Source organism: Carcharodon carcharias, chromosome 17 (genome assembly GCF_017639515.1).
Source record: "Carcharodon carcharias isolate sCarCar2 chromosome 17, sCarCar2.pri, whole genome shotgun sequence".
NCBI classification, from domain to species: Eukaryota; Metazoa; Chordata; class Chondrichthyes; order Lamniformes; family Lamnidae; genus Carcharodon; species Carcharodon carcharias.
Genome location: NC_054483.1, coordinates 3,916,827 through 3,932,264, shown reverse-complemented (window position 1 = coordinate 3,932,264; position 15,438 = coordinate 3,916,827). Strand labels below are relative to the sequence as shown.

Genomic DNA, 15,438 nt, shown 5'->3' with positions numbered 1-15,438 from the left:
GTGACTGTTGGTCGATTGTGGGACTCAAATTCGAGTTTGTAACTAGCACCCTAACCATGAGGCTGTCCCGTTCTGGGCACCACATCTCAGGAAGGATGTGAATTCTTCAAAGAGAGTGAAGGATTACATAGAGGTGCTCAAAATCGTGAGGGGTCTGGACGGAGTAGTTGGGGACTAGCTGTTCCCGTTGGGCAGAAGGATGGAGAGCAAGAGGACACCGAATTAAAGTGATGGGCAAAATAACCAGAGAAAACATGAGGAAAAATGTTTTTATGCGGCGAGTGGTTAGGATGCTGGACTGAGAGTGTGGTGGAGGCAGGGTCGGTCGAGGCTTTCAAAAGGGAATTGGACCATTATCCAGAGAGAAAAGATTTGTAGGGCTTTGTGGGGGGGGGGGGGTGGGACTAGCTGAGTTGCTCTTCCAGAGAGCCAGCATGGACATGACAGCCTGAATGGCCTCCTTCTGTGCTGTAACTATTTCCTGATCCAAATAATCCCATCAGCTTGCATCAAACAGCAATTCCTCCTTCTGCAATTTGTTCACATCTCCTGTGGCCTCTGATGTCTTACCCGTGCGGATTGCTCCCCATCTGCGAGTCCAGGAAGTGAGTGCCTGTATGCTTTGGGGCTGCAGGAGAAAAAAATTGGTTTCCTCCACCAAGAGTCAGAAGCAAGCACTTGCAATAAACATCAGGAGCAGGAAACACGCATGATCCTCCTGGCCCAGGAATGTTTAAAACATTCTTTCACTGGATATGGGTGTGGCTGACCAGGCCAGCATTTAATACCCATCCCTATTTGTCCTGGAGAAGCTGGGGATGAGCCTTCTGAGGCTGATTCTAGTAATCCTGCTCCTGCCTCATTGCAGGTGAGTTAATCCAATAGAGACAAAGGGTTAAAGCTGGAACCCTCCTCGTCTGTATGGCTTAGTTGGTCTAGACGTTAGAGTTTGTGAATTCTAGCGAAACGCATCATACGATTTTGCTTTTTAATCCCGCTTTTTTTTTTGGGTTGCCTTTTCCAGATAAGTGCAGCCCAGCCCTACAGCAACCAGTACATGACTCACTCAGGCCCTCGAGGCCCACCCCAGATGTCCACTGGAATGACCTCAGGAGGAATGGCTGGCGCCATGGGGCCATCAGGTATATCACACATGTCCATGAACCATTCGAGGCCTCCCGGCATCAACGCCATGTTCAGTGCGCAAAGCCAGCGGCTGCCTCAGCATGGGAACCTGGGATCCCGTCCAGCACAGCACATACCTGGACAAGGAGTAAAGAGGCCATTTGGCAGTGAGGTAAGCTTGCTGAATCATTCTTAACCTTCTATACCTGTTGGTGCTACTCCCAGAATCAGTAAAGGTACACATCATTAGCGCTCTCCATTGTATATCTGAGCATTGCTGAAGAGAGCGACATGTTGCCAAAGCTTTTTCATCTTACGCTTAGGACAAATGCAAGAATGCCAAATTTCAAACAAGTGAGCAGCGTTGTATCTGAACTCCCGAGGTGAGGTGAGAGTGATTGCCCTTGACATCGAGGCAGCATTTGACCGAGTGTGGCATCAAGGAGCCCCAGCAAAACTGGAGTCAATGGGAATCAGGGGGAAAACTCTCTGCTGGTTGGAGTCACACCCAGCACAAAGGAAGATGTTTGTGGTTGTTGGAGGTCAGTCATCTCAGCTCCAGGACATCACTGCAGGAGTTCCTCAGGGTAGTGTCCTCGGCCCAACCATCTTCAGCTGTTTCGTTAATGACCTTCCCTCTATCTTAAGGTCAGAAGTGGGGATGTTCGCTGATGATTGCACAATGTTCAGCACCATTCGCGACGCCTCAGATACTGAAGCAGTCCATGTCCAAATGCGGCAAGACCTGGACAATATCCAGGCTTGGGCTGACAATGGCAAGTAACATTCATGCCGCTCAAGTGCCAGGCAATGACCATTTCAAACAAGACAGAATCCAGCCATCTTCCCTTGATATTCAATGGCATTACCATTGCTGAATTCCCCCTCTATCAACATCCTGGGGGTTACCATTGACCAGAAACTGAACTGAACTAGCCATATAAATACTATGGCTATAAGAGCAATTTAGAGGCTGGGAATCCTGCAGCAAGTAACTCACCTCCTGACTCCCCAGAGCCTGCCCACCATCTACAAGGCACAAGTCAGGAGTGTGATGGAATACTCTCCACCTGCCTAGATGACTGCAGCACCAACAACACTCAAGAAGCTTGACACCATCCAGGATAAAGCAGCCTGCTTGATTGGCACCCCTTCCACAAATATTCACACCGTCCACCACCGACATACAGTAGCAGCAGTGTGTGTACCATCAACAGGATGCACTGCAGAAACTCACCAAGGCTCCTTAGGCAGCACCATCCAAACCCATGACCGCTACCACCTAGAAGGACAAGGGCAGCAGATACATGGGAACACCACCACCCAGAAGTTCCCCTCCAAGATACACACCATCCTGACTTGGAAATATATCACCGTTCCTTCACTGTCGTTGGGCAAAAATCCTGGAACTCCCTCCCTAACAGCACGGTGGGTGTACCTACACCACATGGACTGCAGCGGTTCAAGAAGGCAGCTCACCACCAAGGGCAATTAGGGATGGGCAATAAATGCTGGCCTAGCCAGTGACGCCCTCATCCCATGAACAAATAAAGAAAAATCTCAGTGCCAGTGCGATCCCAGGTATGTAGGCTGTACATCCCATTGATTGGATGTTCCTTCAGTTGTTTGTAATAGGCAGAGTACAGACTGTACTCAACCAGCCCATGCTTACAAAACCCAAAACAAAACATCTACTGTTAGATGTGATTCTACAATTGGGCAGCACTTGATGAACAATCCTGAGTGCGCTAATAGCTACACAGCCGATTTAAGATAATCAGTCGAGCTCATAATGTGGCTCACTTATACCTGCTAGAAGCAACATACATTTATACGAAGGGACCTGTTCCCAAACAAAAGGAATATGTTCAAGCCTTTTGCTTTTTTCAAATTACCCAGGAGCTTAGGGAGCCTATAGTTTCCTGTTGCTTTCTCCATGGCAACATCTTGGCCAACCAGCATTGGCCAACCAGCATTGACCTGCCAACCAATCAGCACCCTTTTCTTCTGTAGTATAAATTGTTGTGATCATTTGAAATTTGGCATTCTTGTGTTTGTTCCTGAGTGCAAGATGGAAAGCTTCAGCAACATCTGTCTCTTTTCAGTAACATTCAAGTACTGTACTATCAAGCGATTCTTTGTATATTTATTTTCAAATTGTGATTCCCGCTTTCTTCGATCTTAGCTGAACCTATGCACCACTTGCAAGTGGCTGGCAACTTGTTACCAGGCCTTTCCTCCAAGAAACCAATGCTAGGAGATGGTTGTTGTTTTGTTTTCTATTCATTCATGGGATTTGGGCGTCAATAGCAAGGCCGGCCCATCTCTACACAACTGTGCTAGGCCATTACAGAGGGCAGTTAAAGGGTAAACCACATTGCTGTAGGTCTGGAGTCATTTGTAGGCCAGATCAGGTAAGCACAGCAGATTTCTTTCCCTAAAGGATATTCTTGAATCAGATGAGTTTTTACAACAATATGGTAGCTTGAGCTCACCATTACTCCAGCTTTTATTCCAGCTTTATTTAATTAACAAATTTAAATTTCCCGACTTCCATGATGCGATTTGAATTTAACGTCCAGTTACGTAACCACTTTGTCACTTTTCCTCTGTACATTGCCGCCTTGTTGAAGTGGCTTTTCCTATTCACTAGTTCCCTATTCACTAGTACAGCACATCTGAGATCAGTGATAATTTAGCATATGAAAGAAAGGTGCATTTATGAAGCACTTCTCACAACTACCAGGCATCCCAAGTGCTTTACAGCAGTGAAGTAAACCCTTTTGTAATGTAGGAAACACAACAGCTGGTTTGCACACAGCCAGCTCCCACAAACAGCAATTTGATAATGACCAGGTATTCTGTTTTCTTTTGTGACGTTGATTCGAAGGATATATATTGACCAGGACACCAGGGAGAAGTCCCCTGCTCTTCTTCAAAATAGTGACAGGGGATCTCTTAGATCCACCCGTGCAAGCAGATAGGACCTTGGTTTAACATCTCATTTGGAAGACACCTACTCCAACAGTGCTGTACTCCCCTCAGTACTGCACTGGAGTGTCAGCCTTGATTTTTGTGCTCAAGACCTAGAGTGGGACTTGAACCTGGAACTTTGTGAATCCAAGAGCAGAATGCTGGCCAGAGCACTTTGGAGGATCATCCACATCTCGCTACATTCTGCTGCCGAATCATGTAATGCCCACAGCTGAAGTAAGATTCATTAAAGCTGCAGTAATGACTATGGCAACCTTGTCCCACAACAGGTAACGTGAAAAGCTACTTATGCTTAATTGCCTGAGTGACGAATACCTAATGCACTCGTGCCAAATTTCTCACAGTGCTGTTTTAAAAGACCACTTGTACAATTGGGTCGCCCATTGTCATTTCCGGGTGACTTACTTTTCTTGTGTCCAACAGGAAAAGGCTGCTTCCCTCAGGAGAAACAGCCAACTCCCTTTCTTGTTTAGTTATAATTTGAGCAGTATCACTCTAACTGTCTGAGACCTGGTATCAAAATGGTGGAGCAGCTATGTGGAGCTCCAGAATTCCACGATAGGCTGGGCGGTCTGACGTGATTTATATGGTGATTTCTGAATGTGTCAGGGGAGTTGGAAATCAGAGCCGCGCACTTGCCCAGAGGGAGAAAATTTCCTTCATTGTCTTAGTTCGCAAGTAAAGAACAGTCATACTGCAGCTATCCAGCAACTCTACCGTAGCAGTAAGTCAACTGATTTTAAAAAAAAAGTCTTCCATTTATATAGCATCTTTCACGGTCACCTGACATCCCAAAGTGCTTTAAAGCCAACGAAGTGCTTTGGAAGTGTAGTCACTGTTGTAATGCAGGAAACACTGGAGCTTTGCGCATAGCAAGCTCCCACGAACATAAATCTGATGATAACCAGATAATCTGTTTCTTGCGATTTTTGGTTGTGCGATACACATTGGCTGTTGATACCAAGGAGAACTCCCCTGCTCTCCTTCGTTGTAGGGATCTGTTATGTCCGCCTCAGAGGCCAGTTGGGCCTTGGTTTCAGCATCTCATACAAAGCTGGCTCCTCTGACAATGCAGCGCCCCCTGAGTACTGCTCTGGAGTGTCAGCCATGATCGTTGCACTCAGTGCTCTGGGGCGGGACTGGAACCTACAACCCTCGGTCTCAGAGGCGAGAGCACTATCCACTGAGCCACAGGGGGAGGAGAGAGCAACAGAAACCAAGTTATTTTTGTAGTTGAGAAGATTGAAGCTGGGTGATTGAACCAGTTGTTGTCCAACGATGGGCTTCCACCTTCCCGAAAAAAGATCTTCTGTTGTGAAATTTAAATATTAAATTAAATTGTTGTCTGCCAGGTCAGATGGAAGCTGGGAGCACTTTAAGCCCCACTATTTCCAAAGTGTTAAAATGTTCCTGCCAACTGGGAAGTCAGCATTGATCAGAGAATCAGCGGTGATTAAATAAGACAAATTCTGCTTTGATGACTTGACTTTAGGGAATTTTTCTGTTGTTTCAGCAATTCAGTGGTGCATATCTATCCATTTCTCTGTGAATGTCCAAAATTAGTGAGCTTGACACTATGAAGGAATGCCGTCACTGTTAGCTTGCCGACCAGTATGTAGTAAAGTTTTGCAATGTATTTTGTAGCTCTAGGGTGCTTTTATATTTAATACAAGGATTTTTGGTCGGTTTCCGGAGAGTTATCTTTGCCCGTCACTCTCCCCCCTTTTCCCTCTGTCCTTGTAGCTCCCACTGTAAATATAGGACCCTGGGGTAACGACGCACACAAGCAATTCCCCACATCTCCTTTAGTTAATCAACCCTGCCCACGTTTCCGGAGCCCCTAATGCTGCGGATCTACAATGCAGAGTGGAGTCCAGCAGACACACAAACCTGCGTCTGCAGTCAATACATAGTGTGAGGCCACCTAATCACTTACCTCGGTTTAGTCTGGGTGTGTGTTTTCTTGAAAACTTGGATGTGCGTTTTCCAGTTGGAACTTCCCATCCCCTGACTGGGTTCAAGAAACTAGGAGAGCAAATCGTGACTTTCAAAAGAGAATTGGATCCTTCTCTGGGCTGCGGCTAAAAGGTGGAGGAAATGGGAACCAGGTGAATTCCTCGTGCAGAGAAGTGGCACGAAGACAGTGGGCTGAATGGCCTCTTTCTGTGCTGTAAGCTGCCGGGATTTCATATTCCCACCGAAGTCAATGGACCTTTGGCTGGTCCGTCAAATTTTCTATCCCGCCTGCAACGATTTAATTAATTAATAAATCTGGAATGAAATGCTAGTCTCATTATTAATCATCATGAAATTACTGAACTGTTGTTTTTAAAAAAAAAACCCATCTGGTTCACTAATGTCCTTTAAGGAAGGAAATCTGCCACCCTTACCCATTCTGGCCTACATGTGACTCACAACCACAGCATTGTGGTTAACTCTTAAATGCCCTCAGAAATGGCTGAGCAAAACACTCGTTTGCATCAGATTGTTGCAGAGCAAGCACCGCGGGTTGTACTACATACACCACATGGACTGGTATCATCCCAAGGGCAGTTAAGGATGGGAGATAAATGTTCACATCCCGGAATAACTAAGAAGAGACAAACCAAAGAATTGTCCATTTGTCAGGAAATACACTAAATTGATCAATACTGTTTAATATTCTAATAGTCCGATAATGGTGATACACAAAGTTAATTGTAACCCTCGTAAGACTGATTGATATTGGAGTAACACACAGAACTGGTAGATTACTGTGCAACGGAGAAATGGCCTGAACATATTACTATGCTGTTAACCGTTCTTTCAGATAAGAAGTTAAACCACCACCTCATCTGCCAGCTCAGGTGGATGTAAAAGATTTCGTGGCACTGTTTCAAAGGAGAGCAGGGAAGCTCTCCCCAGTGTCCCAGCCAATATTTACCCCTCAATCAACATCACAGAGTGAACAGATTATCTGGTCATTATCACTTTGCTGTTTGTGGGAGCTTGCTGTGTGCAAATTGACTGCTGTGTTCCCTACATTACAACAGTAACTACACTTTAAAATAGTACCTCATTGGCTGTGAAACTCTTTATAGTAAGGTCTGGAGTGGCGCTATATAAATGCAAGTCTTTCTTTTGGGGATTGTCATCCGAAAGCTGCAGATCTCCTGCTCAGGACTGCAAGTTCTTTCACCCGTGGGGCTGCCTGGACTTTGAGAGGGTTGTTCTCTATTTAGAAAGCGGTTTTGCGGCGGGATTGTTGTGGTGAGTGGTGGGGGGGGAGCCTGCTAATGTAATTAACCCGCAGTTCTATTCTTGAACCTCCGGCAGCAGAGCTACCCGGGGCAGCAGTATGGTCCTAACAGTCAGTACCCGAGCCAACCCAGTCAATACGCTCCCGTGAACCCCCAGCGATCCATTCCTTCTCCAAACTACCCTGCACATCGGACGCCAGGCCAGCAAAACACAGGGCAGTACCCCATGCCCCCCGGATCGATGGGGCAGTATTACAAGGTAAGGACGAACGCTGCGTTGAATATGGCAACCCTCATTTTCACTTGCAAGTTGGCTTCTTGCACTCGCCCTGTATAAAAGCAGTGACAATATTTCAACAGCAGGTGGTTTGCTAGGAAGACCTGACGGGTGAAGTGCTGCCCCCTGACCACCAACAGACCAACTGCAGCAGTGTCATAAGGACGCTGGTACTTCTGCATCACGAGAATGGACATTTTAAAATGCAAGCTCTTGATTTTTAGCAATTGTAAATGCTTACGTTAATGTATAATCACTTTAAAACATTTCAGAGCGCTTCCTATGAATTACTTTTGAGGGACATTAACTGGAGGTCTTATGACATTTTTTTGACCCCCACGTCCCCCCCTCCGTCAAGCTTGGCTCCTCATCGGAAGCACGGAATTGATTAATTTACCCGACAGGTTAATGAAAGGGCATCACCGCCCTTTATAGGAATTGGCTATTGTGCAAAATATTGTAGAGTTTACTGTTGGAGAATGAGCCTTACTCTTGTAAGACAAGGTTGTAACCCTTGTCTCTGGCTCATGTTTCCTTTTGAGTGCAGCTCTCCATTGAGGGCACAGACGTGGTGAAATTATCCTTTAAAACCACAGCTATCAATAATCAAATTCTTCCAATGGTGCCAGGGGACCTATAACGTCCAATCGAGTCGTTAAAAAGTGCCACCCTTAACAATGTAACTTTCTCACATTACTGCACTCCACTCGCTTGTGAGAAAGATTCACAAAAATCCAGTACCTTCATTAACGAAAGTGGCTTTTCATTCCAGTTTTATTTAATTAACTGAGTTAAGTCCCCTCCAGTGGATTTGATATCTCCCTCGGTCATTAGTAATTCCAGTATCTTCAGTTTTTAACCCAGATTATATTGTTTTAAAGTTTTGAAATTGGACCGGTTATCTTTTGGAGAGTTGCGTGGCAGTAGCTCATCACCTCACTCCGAGTGTCGCCACATCGTCATGGCCCCTGATCAGTGAGACGAGGGTTTCCCTGTGACAATAAATAAAGCTTCTACATCCTACAATCCTGTGGAACTCATGTCAGATTTTTTGTCACTTTCCCACCGCTTGTGTTACCAAGTTACTGAAAACTGGAAATCTGAAGTAAAAACGGAAAGCGATGGAAGTGAACAGAAAGCCCAGAATGTGCTTGGCGAGCTGGTGTAAGTGAGGAAAATTCAGTCAGGGGTTCCCCATTGCTGGTCACTATTCAGCTAACTCCTGCTGGCCAGCGTGAATGTGTGGATCCACTGAGGACAGGATTGAACTTTGTCTGCGCTGAACCCCAAAACAACAGCAAGAAAACCTCTTACATATATATATATAAATATATATATATATATATATATATATAGTGCCTTTGACGTATTGAAACATCCCAGGGTGCTTCACAGAACGTTATAGAACTAAACATGACACCGAGCCACATAAGGCGAGATTAGGTCAGATGACCAAAAGCAAGGTCCAAAAGAGAGGTGTAGGAAGGAAATCCCAGCATTTAGGTCCCAGCCAACTGAAGGCACAGCCACCAATTGTGGAGCGATTGAAATCAGGGTTGCTCAAGAGGCCAGGATTAGAGTGTTTGTGGAGCTGGAGATTACAGAGATAGGGAGGGGGTGAGGCCATGGTGGGATTAGAAAGCAAGGATGAGAATTTTAAAATCAAGACATTGCTTGACTGGGAACCAATGTAGGTCACTGAGCCCAGGGGTGATAGAGAATTGGTGTGAGTTAAGACATGAGCAGCAGAGCTTTGGATGGCCTCACGTTTATGGTAGAATGTGGGAGACCAGCCAGGAGTGCATGGGAATAGTCAGGTCCAGAGGTAACAAAGGCAGGGTTGAGGGTAAGAGCTGAGACATGGGCGGAATTGGGCAATGGTACGGAGGTGGGATTAGGCGGTCTTAGTGATGGCACAGATATGAGGTGTGACCCCAAGGTTGTGAACAGACTGGCTTAATCTCAGACTGTTGCCAGGGAGAGGGATGGAGTCAATATCTAGGGAATGGAGCCTGGAATAAGAACTGAAAACAATGGTTCCAGTCTTCCCAATATTTAATTGGAGGAAATTTCTGCTCATGCAGCACTGGATAAGCAGTCTGATCATTTAGAGACAGTGGAGGAGCTGAGGTCAGGAAAATGTGGCCAGACTCAGGAGTTGAAATCTCTGGGATCTCCCAAGGACAGGGAAGGGTTGTCCACCCATCCGATCCCCATCCGAGTTCAACTCAGGGCTTCGGTGCTCAGGTTTGTGTGTGGAGAATAGCAATTTGGACGAGCAACTGGCTGAGTAGTGTCTACAGACCTTGAGAAGAGGTAGCAGGGAGAAATTAGACAGGAGCAAAGCCCTTGCCTCTTCCCCTCGTACTGTTGACTGAGAAACTGTGCTGGTAATAAATTGTCCTGTGATGTTTGGAGCTGTTGATGGCAGCATCTCTTGTGCCTTTTTCTCTTTCACAGCCATCAGAACAGTACAATGGCCAGAGTAACAGCTTTGCAGGGGTCAACTACAGTAACTACACTCAGGCCAATGTTAATGGGGTATGTACAGATTCTGCATTCCACCTCTGAGTATAGACACTGGATAAGACAGACGAGATTTGTGCATGTCATGCAATCCTTCAAGGAAACATCTTTTCTGTAATTTGAAACATAAAATGGTTATAGCACAAAAGGAAGCCATTCGGCCCATCAGGTCTGTGCCGGCTGTCTGTAAGAGCCACTCGACTAGTCCCACTCTGTTGCTTTTACCCAACAGGCCTGCAAATGTTTACTCTTTCAGGATAATTAGTATTAGTTACTGCGGTAAAGGCAAGTACAAAATTACCAACGTAACCTATGAAAGTCTGTTTGCGAATCAGTTATCAGTTTACACAGTGGAAGTACAGTAGCCAATGAGGTTTAATGGAGGCACAGTGCTATTTTAAATGGTTCTCTCCCTTCAGCTCCTGTCCCTCTGTCCTTTAAATCTGCCACCACCACCCCTCTCCTCAAAAAAAATCCAACCCTTGATCTCTGCACCATCCTTGCAAATTACCATTCCGTCTCTGACCCCCCACCTTTCCTCTCTAAAGTCCTCTCAGATCCAATCCCATCTTTCCTGGAACTCCACATCTGAATTCCTCCAGTCAGGTTTCCGCCCTCCCTCCCAGCCCCTACAATGAAGAAACAGCTCTTACCAAAGTCACAAATGACATCCTATACGACTGTGACAAATGTAAACTAACCCTCTTCATCCCTCTCGACTTGTATGCACCCTCTGACATGCTTGATAACATCATCTTCCTCCAAAACCTCTCCATTTGTCACCTCGCTGGGTGAGACTGCACTCACCTGGTTCCATTCTTATCGATCAAATTGGAGCCAGAGTATCATCATCCATGGTTTCTCTTTCTGCTCCCACACAGTTACCCCTGGAGTCCCCCAAGGATCTTACTTTGGCCCCTCCTATACCTCATCTACATGCTCAGCAACATCAAGCTGGGCACAGTGTTAATTTTCATATGTACGCCGCACCCAGCTCTTATTTACACTGACTCCTGGTCAAGCTACGTCTTGATTTTAAAATTCTCATCCTTGTTTCCAAATCCCACCATGGCTTCGCCCCCTCATGATCTATGTAATCTCCTTCAGCCCCACTACCCTCTGAGATCTCTGTGCTCCTCTAATTCTGGCCTCTTGAGCATCCCCGATTTTGATCACTCCACCATTGGCAGCCGTGCTTTCAGCTACCTAGGCCCTAAGTTCTGGAATTCCCTCCCTACATCCCTCCACCTTCCCTATCTGGTTTTAAGATGCACCTTAAAGCCTACCTCTTTGACCAAGCTTTTGGTCATCTGACCTAATATGTCCTTATGTGGCTCGGGGTCATATGTTGTTTTATAATGCTCCAGTGAAGCACCTTGGCACATTTGGTGCTATATAAATATAAGTACTTGTTGTTGTTGTAATAGTACACCACAGTCAACCATTCTCAAACGCAGGGCCTCACCAGGGGGATCCCAGGACCGCTGACTAGATGCTATATTGTGGGTCTGCAGGTCAAACCTGATCCTGGCTCCGCGTGTACATTCTCCAGTCGGGGACACATCAGGAGCGGGAACTTCAAGAAATCACAATCGCGACTGTCAGTTTCTAACTGAACTCAGTGGGCTTCTGAAGAGGGGTTGAGGGTTTGTGACTGCTGAATGTTAACCTGGGTTGCATATTTAAACTGGAAATAATCCGCAAACTTATGTTCCAGCCTGCAAGGTCAATGCCTGGTTACCCCAACTCTCCCATATCAGGAAATCCGACACCTCCAATGACTCCAGGAAGCAATATTGCTCCATACATGTCACCCAACCAGGATGTCAAATCGCCCTTTCTTCCGGACATAAAGCCCAACCTGAATAGTCTTCCTCCACCCCCTTCAGGTAATTATGAGCTTCTGTCACTAAATCGCGCACGGCAGGACCAGAAGAGTTGAGCCTGGGGGAGAAACTGCAGACCGATAGTGAGGTCGGGGTGGGAGGGGGAGAGGAATTGGAATCAAGGCAGGTTAAAAACCTGGAGAAAGGTAGGAGTAGAGAGATAGCTGCACAAATAGTCCCAGTCTTAGGACTGAAGAAATCCACAAGACTTTGTAACTCATACCGGAGGTGAGGTGGCAGGAGAAAGGAGTTTGAAGAAGCTGTTCGTCATTGATAGAAAGAGCTGTGTGTTGTCCTTGCCTAGAGGATAATGCTGCAGTTGTAGCACGGTTTTGACTGAAAAGTAAGGTACAGTGTTGATCGTTGTTTCTTGAGCCAGTCTGAGGATGAATGGCTGGACCTGTAACGCAATAGGTACACTGCAGTTTGTCAGTCATCTAATGTTAAGAAGCAACAATGGGGACTGTGCAGGGATTCCTCACTTGACACTGATTCAAATTTGTTTTGTTATAACGTCATTGATACTGTAGTATTAGGGTCTGGCACATAAAGGGTTAATGTGGGACTGAGTACAGTACCACCCACACAGTGATGTAAGAGAACACATGACCCACACCTAGGAGTCAGTGCAGTGTTGGACAGAGTTGTGGGTAGAAGCAAGCATGGAGGCAGCTCCTAGTTTGGACCTTTATTGTATCTATGTACATTTTTTTTTATTTGTTCACGGGATGTGGGTGTCGCTGGCTAGACCAGAATTTATTGCCCATCCTTAACTGCCCTTGAGAAGGTGGTGGTGAGCTGCCTTCTTGAATTGCTGCAGTCCATGTGGTGTAGGTACACCCACAGTGCTGTTAGGGAGGGAGTTCCAGGATTTTGATCCAGCGACAGTGAAGGAACCGATATATTTCCAAGTCAGGATGGTGAGTGGCTTGAAGGGGAACTTCCAGGTGGTGGTGTTCCCATGTATCTGCTGCCCTTGTCCTTCTAGTTTCTAGTGGTTAATAAATACTGTTGAACTACCTGAGACTACAAATAAGACCCACCAAACAACGTCCAACACCTTACAACAGATACAGTTGGGAACATATATCTTTTTAATGTTGCAGTATTCACTTTGATGTCATTTGCCAGCCATCTACAGTGAGGAGAATTTAAATGTATTGATGACATTGTCTCATTCTTTATTGAATTCAGCAGTCACAGAAATTTTAAGGCACAGTATTTAAATAACGAATTACCATCAGCGAATAACTGATTCCTTTTTATTATTCAGTCTCTAGGGAAATGAATTTCCTCCAAAACAGACTTGAGGACTGACAGGGATAAACACACAGGCAGCACGCCTGTGTGTTAAAACTCACCCAAACTGACAACAACCGAATAACAACTTTGACTCTCACTTTCATGAACTGTTCTGGACATTTCAGCAGTTTTATTTGAATTATTCATGCTGCTGCTTCTCTCTCTCTCTCTCTCTCTGGCATTCTCCCTGCTCCCTCCATTACTCTCTGCCACCTTCTGTCTGTCAGAAGTACTCACTCTCTGCAATCTCATTCTCCAAGATCCTTTTCCCATCCTGCGCCTGCATTCTGTTCATCAGCCCGTATTCAATGATGCTATTCTCACTGTCATGAAGATATTTCATTTAGGATATAAGGTATTTCATGCACTGTACATGGACAGTGTTTCAACTCATAATGTTTTTTCTAACTCCGACGATAAATGTCCAATAGAACCTAACTCCAGTTTACACATGAGTGTCTATGGGGAAAATCTGATTCGCTTAATGTTGTTTCTCTTGAAGTTGCACTTTTCAGGGACACAACTCCCAATGTTAAGTGAGGAATTACTATACCAACTGAAGTGGGAGACATTGAGCAACCTGTTGGAAGCAAAAGTCTTTGAAAGCATTATTATATTGAAGAGTGATGCTTAGTGCCTTGTATTGTAATGGGAAAACCAAGGTGTCCTAGTACATGAATTACAAAAAGTTAGTATTTAGATGCAGCAAGAAATTAGGAAGGCAAATGGAATGTTGGCCTTTATTGCAAGGGGGAACGGAGTATAAAAGTAGGAAAATGTTGCTACAACTGTGCAGGGCATGGTGAGACCGCACGTGGAGTGTTGTGTACAGTTTTGGTCTCCTTACTTAAGGAGGAATATAGTTGCATTGGAAGTAGATCAGGGACAATTCACTCGGCTGAATCCTGGGATGAAGGTGTTGTTCTGTGTGGAAACGTTGAGCAGGTTGGACCTCTACTCATTGGAGTTTAGAAGATTGAGAGGTGATTTTATTGAAACATATATCAGATTCTGAGTGGACTTGACAGGGTAGATGCTGAGAGGATGTTTCCCCTCATGGGGGAATCTAGAACTAAGGGGCACAGTTTCAAAATAAGGAGTCTCCCATTAAGTATGGAGATGAGGAGGAATTTCTTCTCTCAAAGGGTCATTAGTCTGTGGAATTCTCTCCCCAAGAGAGAAGTGGAGGTTGAATCATTGAATATATTCAAGGCTGAGTTAGACAGATTTTTGATCATCATGGGAATCAAGGGTTATGAGGGACAGGCAGGAAAGTGAAGTTGAGGCCATGATCAGATCAACCATGATTGTATTGAATGGCGGAGCAGGCTCAAGGGGCCGAATGGCCTACTCCTGCTCCTAATCCTAATGTTCTTGAGCGTTAATGGAAAGGCAGGAACAGAGTCTGACTCGATGACTTTTCTTGATTGCAGCAAACCCCGCGGATGAGCTGCGGTTGACATTCCCAGTGCGCGATGGCGTCGTATTGGAACCATTTCGGTTAGAGCACAACCTTGCCGTCAGCAACCACGTCTTTCACCTCCGCCATTCTGTGCATCAGACTCTAATGTGGAGGTGAGTGGGGGGAAAAAAGAGAACAACTCTCTCAAAGAGACAGGATGGTTGGAAATCCAAATAATGGTAGGAGATTTTACTTTGCTGGAACCTGTCAGTTGAAGTGTTTTCACTCCAGGAGAACCTGTCCATTAGTATATATTCATTACTCCTAGTTAACTCATCTCATTTAGGTGTGAGACATGGCTCAGTGAGTAGCACTGTCCATTCTGAGTCACAATGTCCTGGGGTTGAGTTCCACTCCAGGGCTTGAACATAAAAATCAAGGCTGACACTCCAGCGCAGTACTAGTGCTGCACTGTTGGAGGCTCAAAGTTTTGGATGAGACGTTAAACTGAGTAAAAACTCTACAAATATATGTAAGCTATAAATGTCTGCCTGCTCAGATGGATCTAAAAGATCCCATGGCACTATGTTGAAGAAGGAGCAGGGGAGTTATTCCCCGGTGTCCTGGACAATAGTTATCCCTCAATCAACATCACAAAAAAATAAAATCAGATTATCGAGTCATTAT

At 45.4% G+C, this 15,438-nt stretch overlaps 1 protein-coding gene across 9 annotated transcripts in view; it reads left to right on the top strand.

Moving 5' to 3' along the window:
• LOC121289994 (zinc finger MIZ domain-containing protein 1-like) overlaps positions 1–15,438 on the top strand; it is a 139,848-nt gene that overhangs the window by 81,307 nt on the left and 43,103 nt on the right. For 7 of the 9 annotated variants that reach the window (XM_041210093.1, XM_041210100.1, XM_041210092.1 and 4 more), the window contains 5 exons: positions 1,025–1,297; positions 7,435–7,617; positions 10,096–10,176; positions 11,879–12,050; positions 14,783–14,924. In XM_041210093.1, the coding sequence (XP_041066027.1) occupies positions 1,025–1,297; positions 7,435–7,617; positions 10,096–10,176; positions 11,879–12,050; positions 14,783–14,924 (851 nt within the window). The remainder of the gene's footprint in view (positions 1–1,024; positions 1,298–7,434; positions 7,618–10,095; positions 10,177–11,878; positions 12,051–14,782; positions 14,925–15,438) is intronic. The other 2 variants (XM_041210096.1, XM_041210097.1) reach the window with 2 other exon arrangements.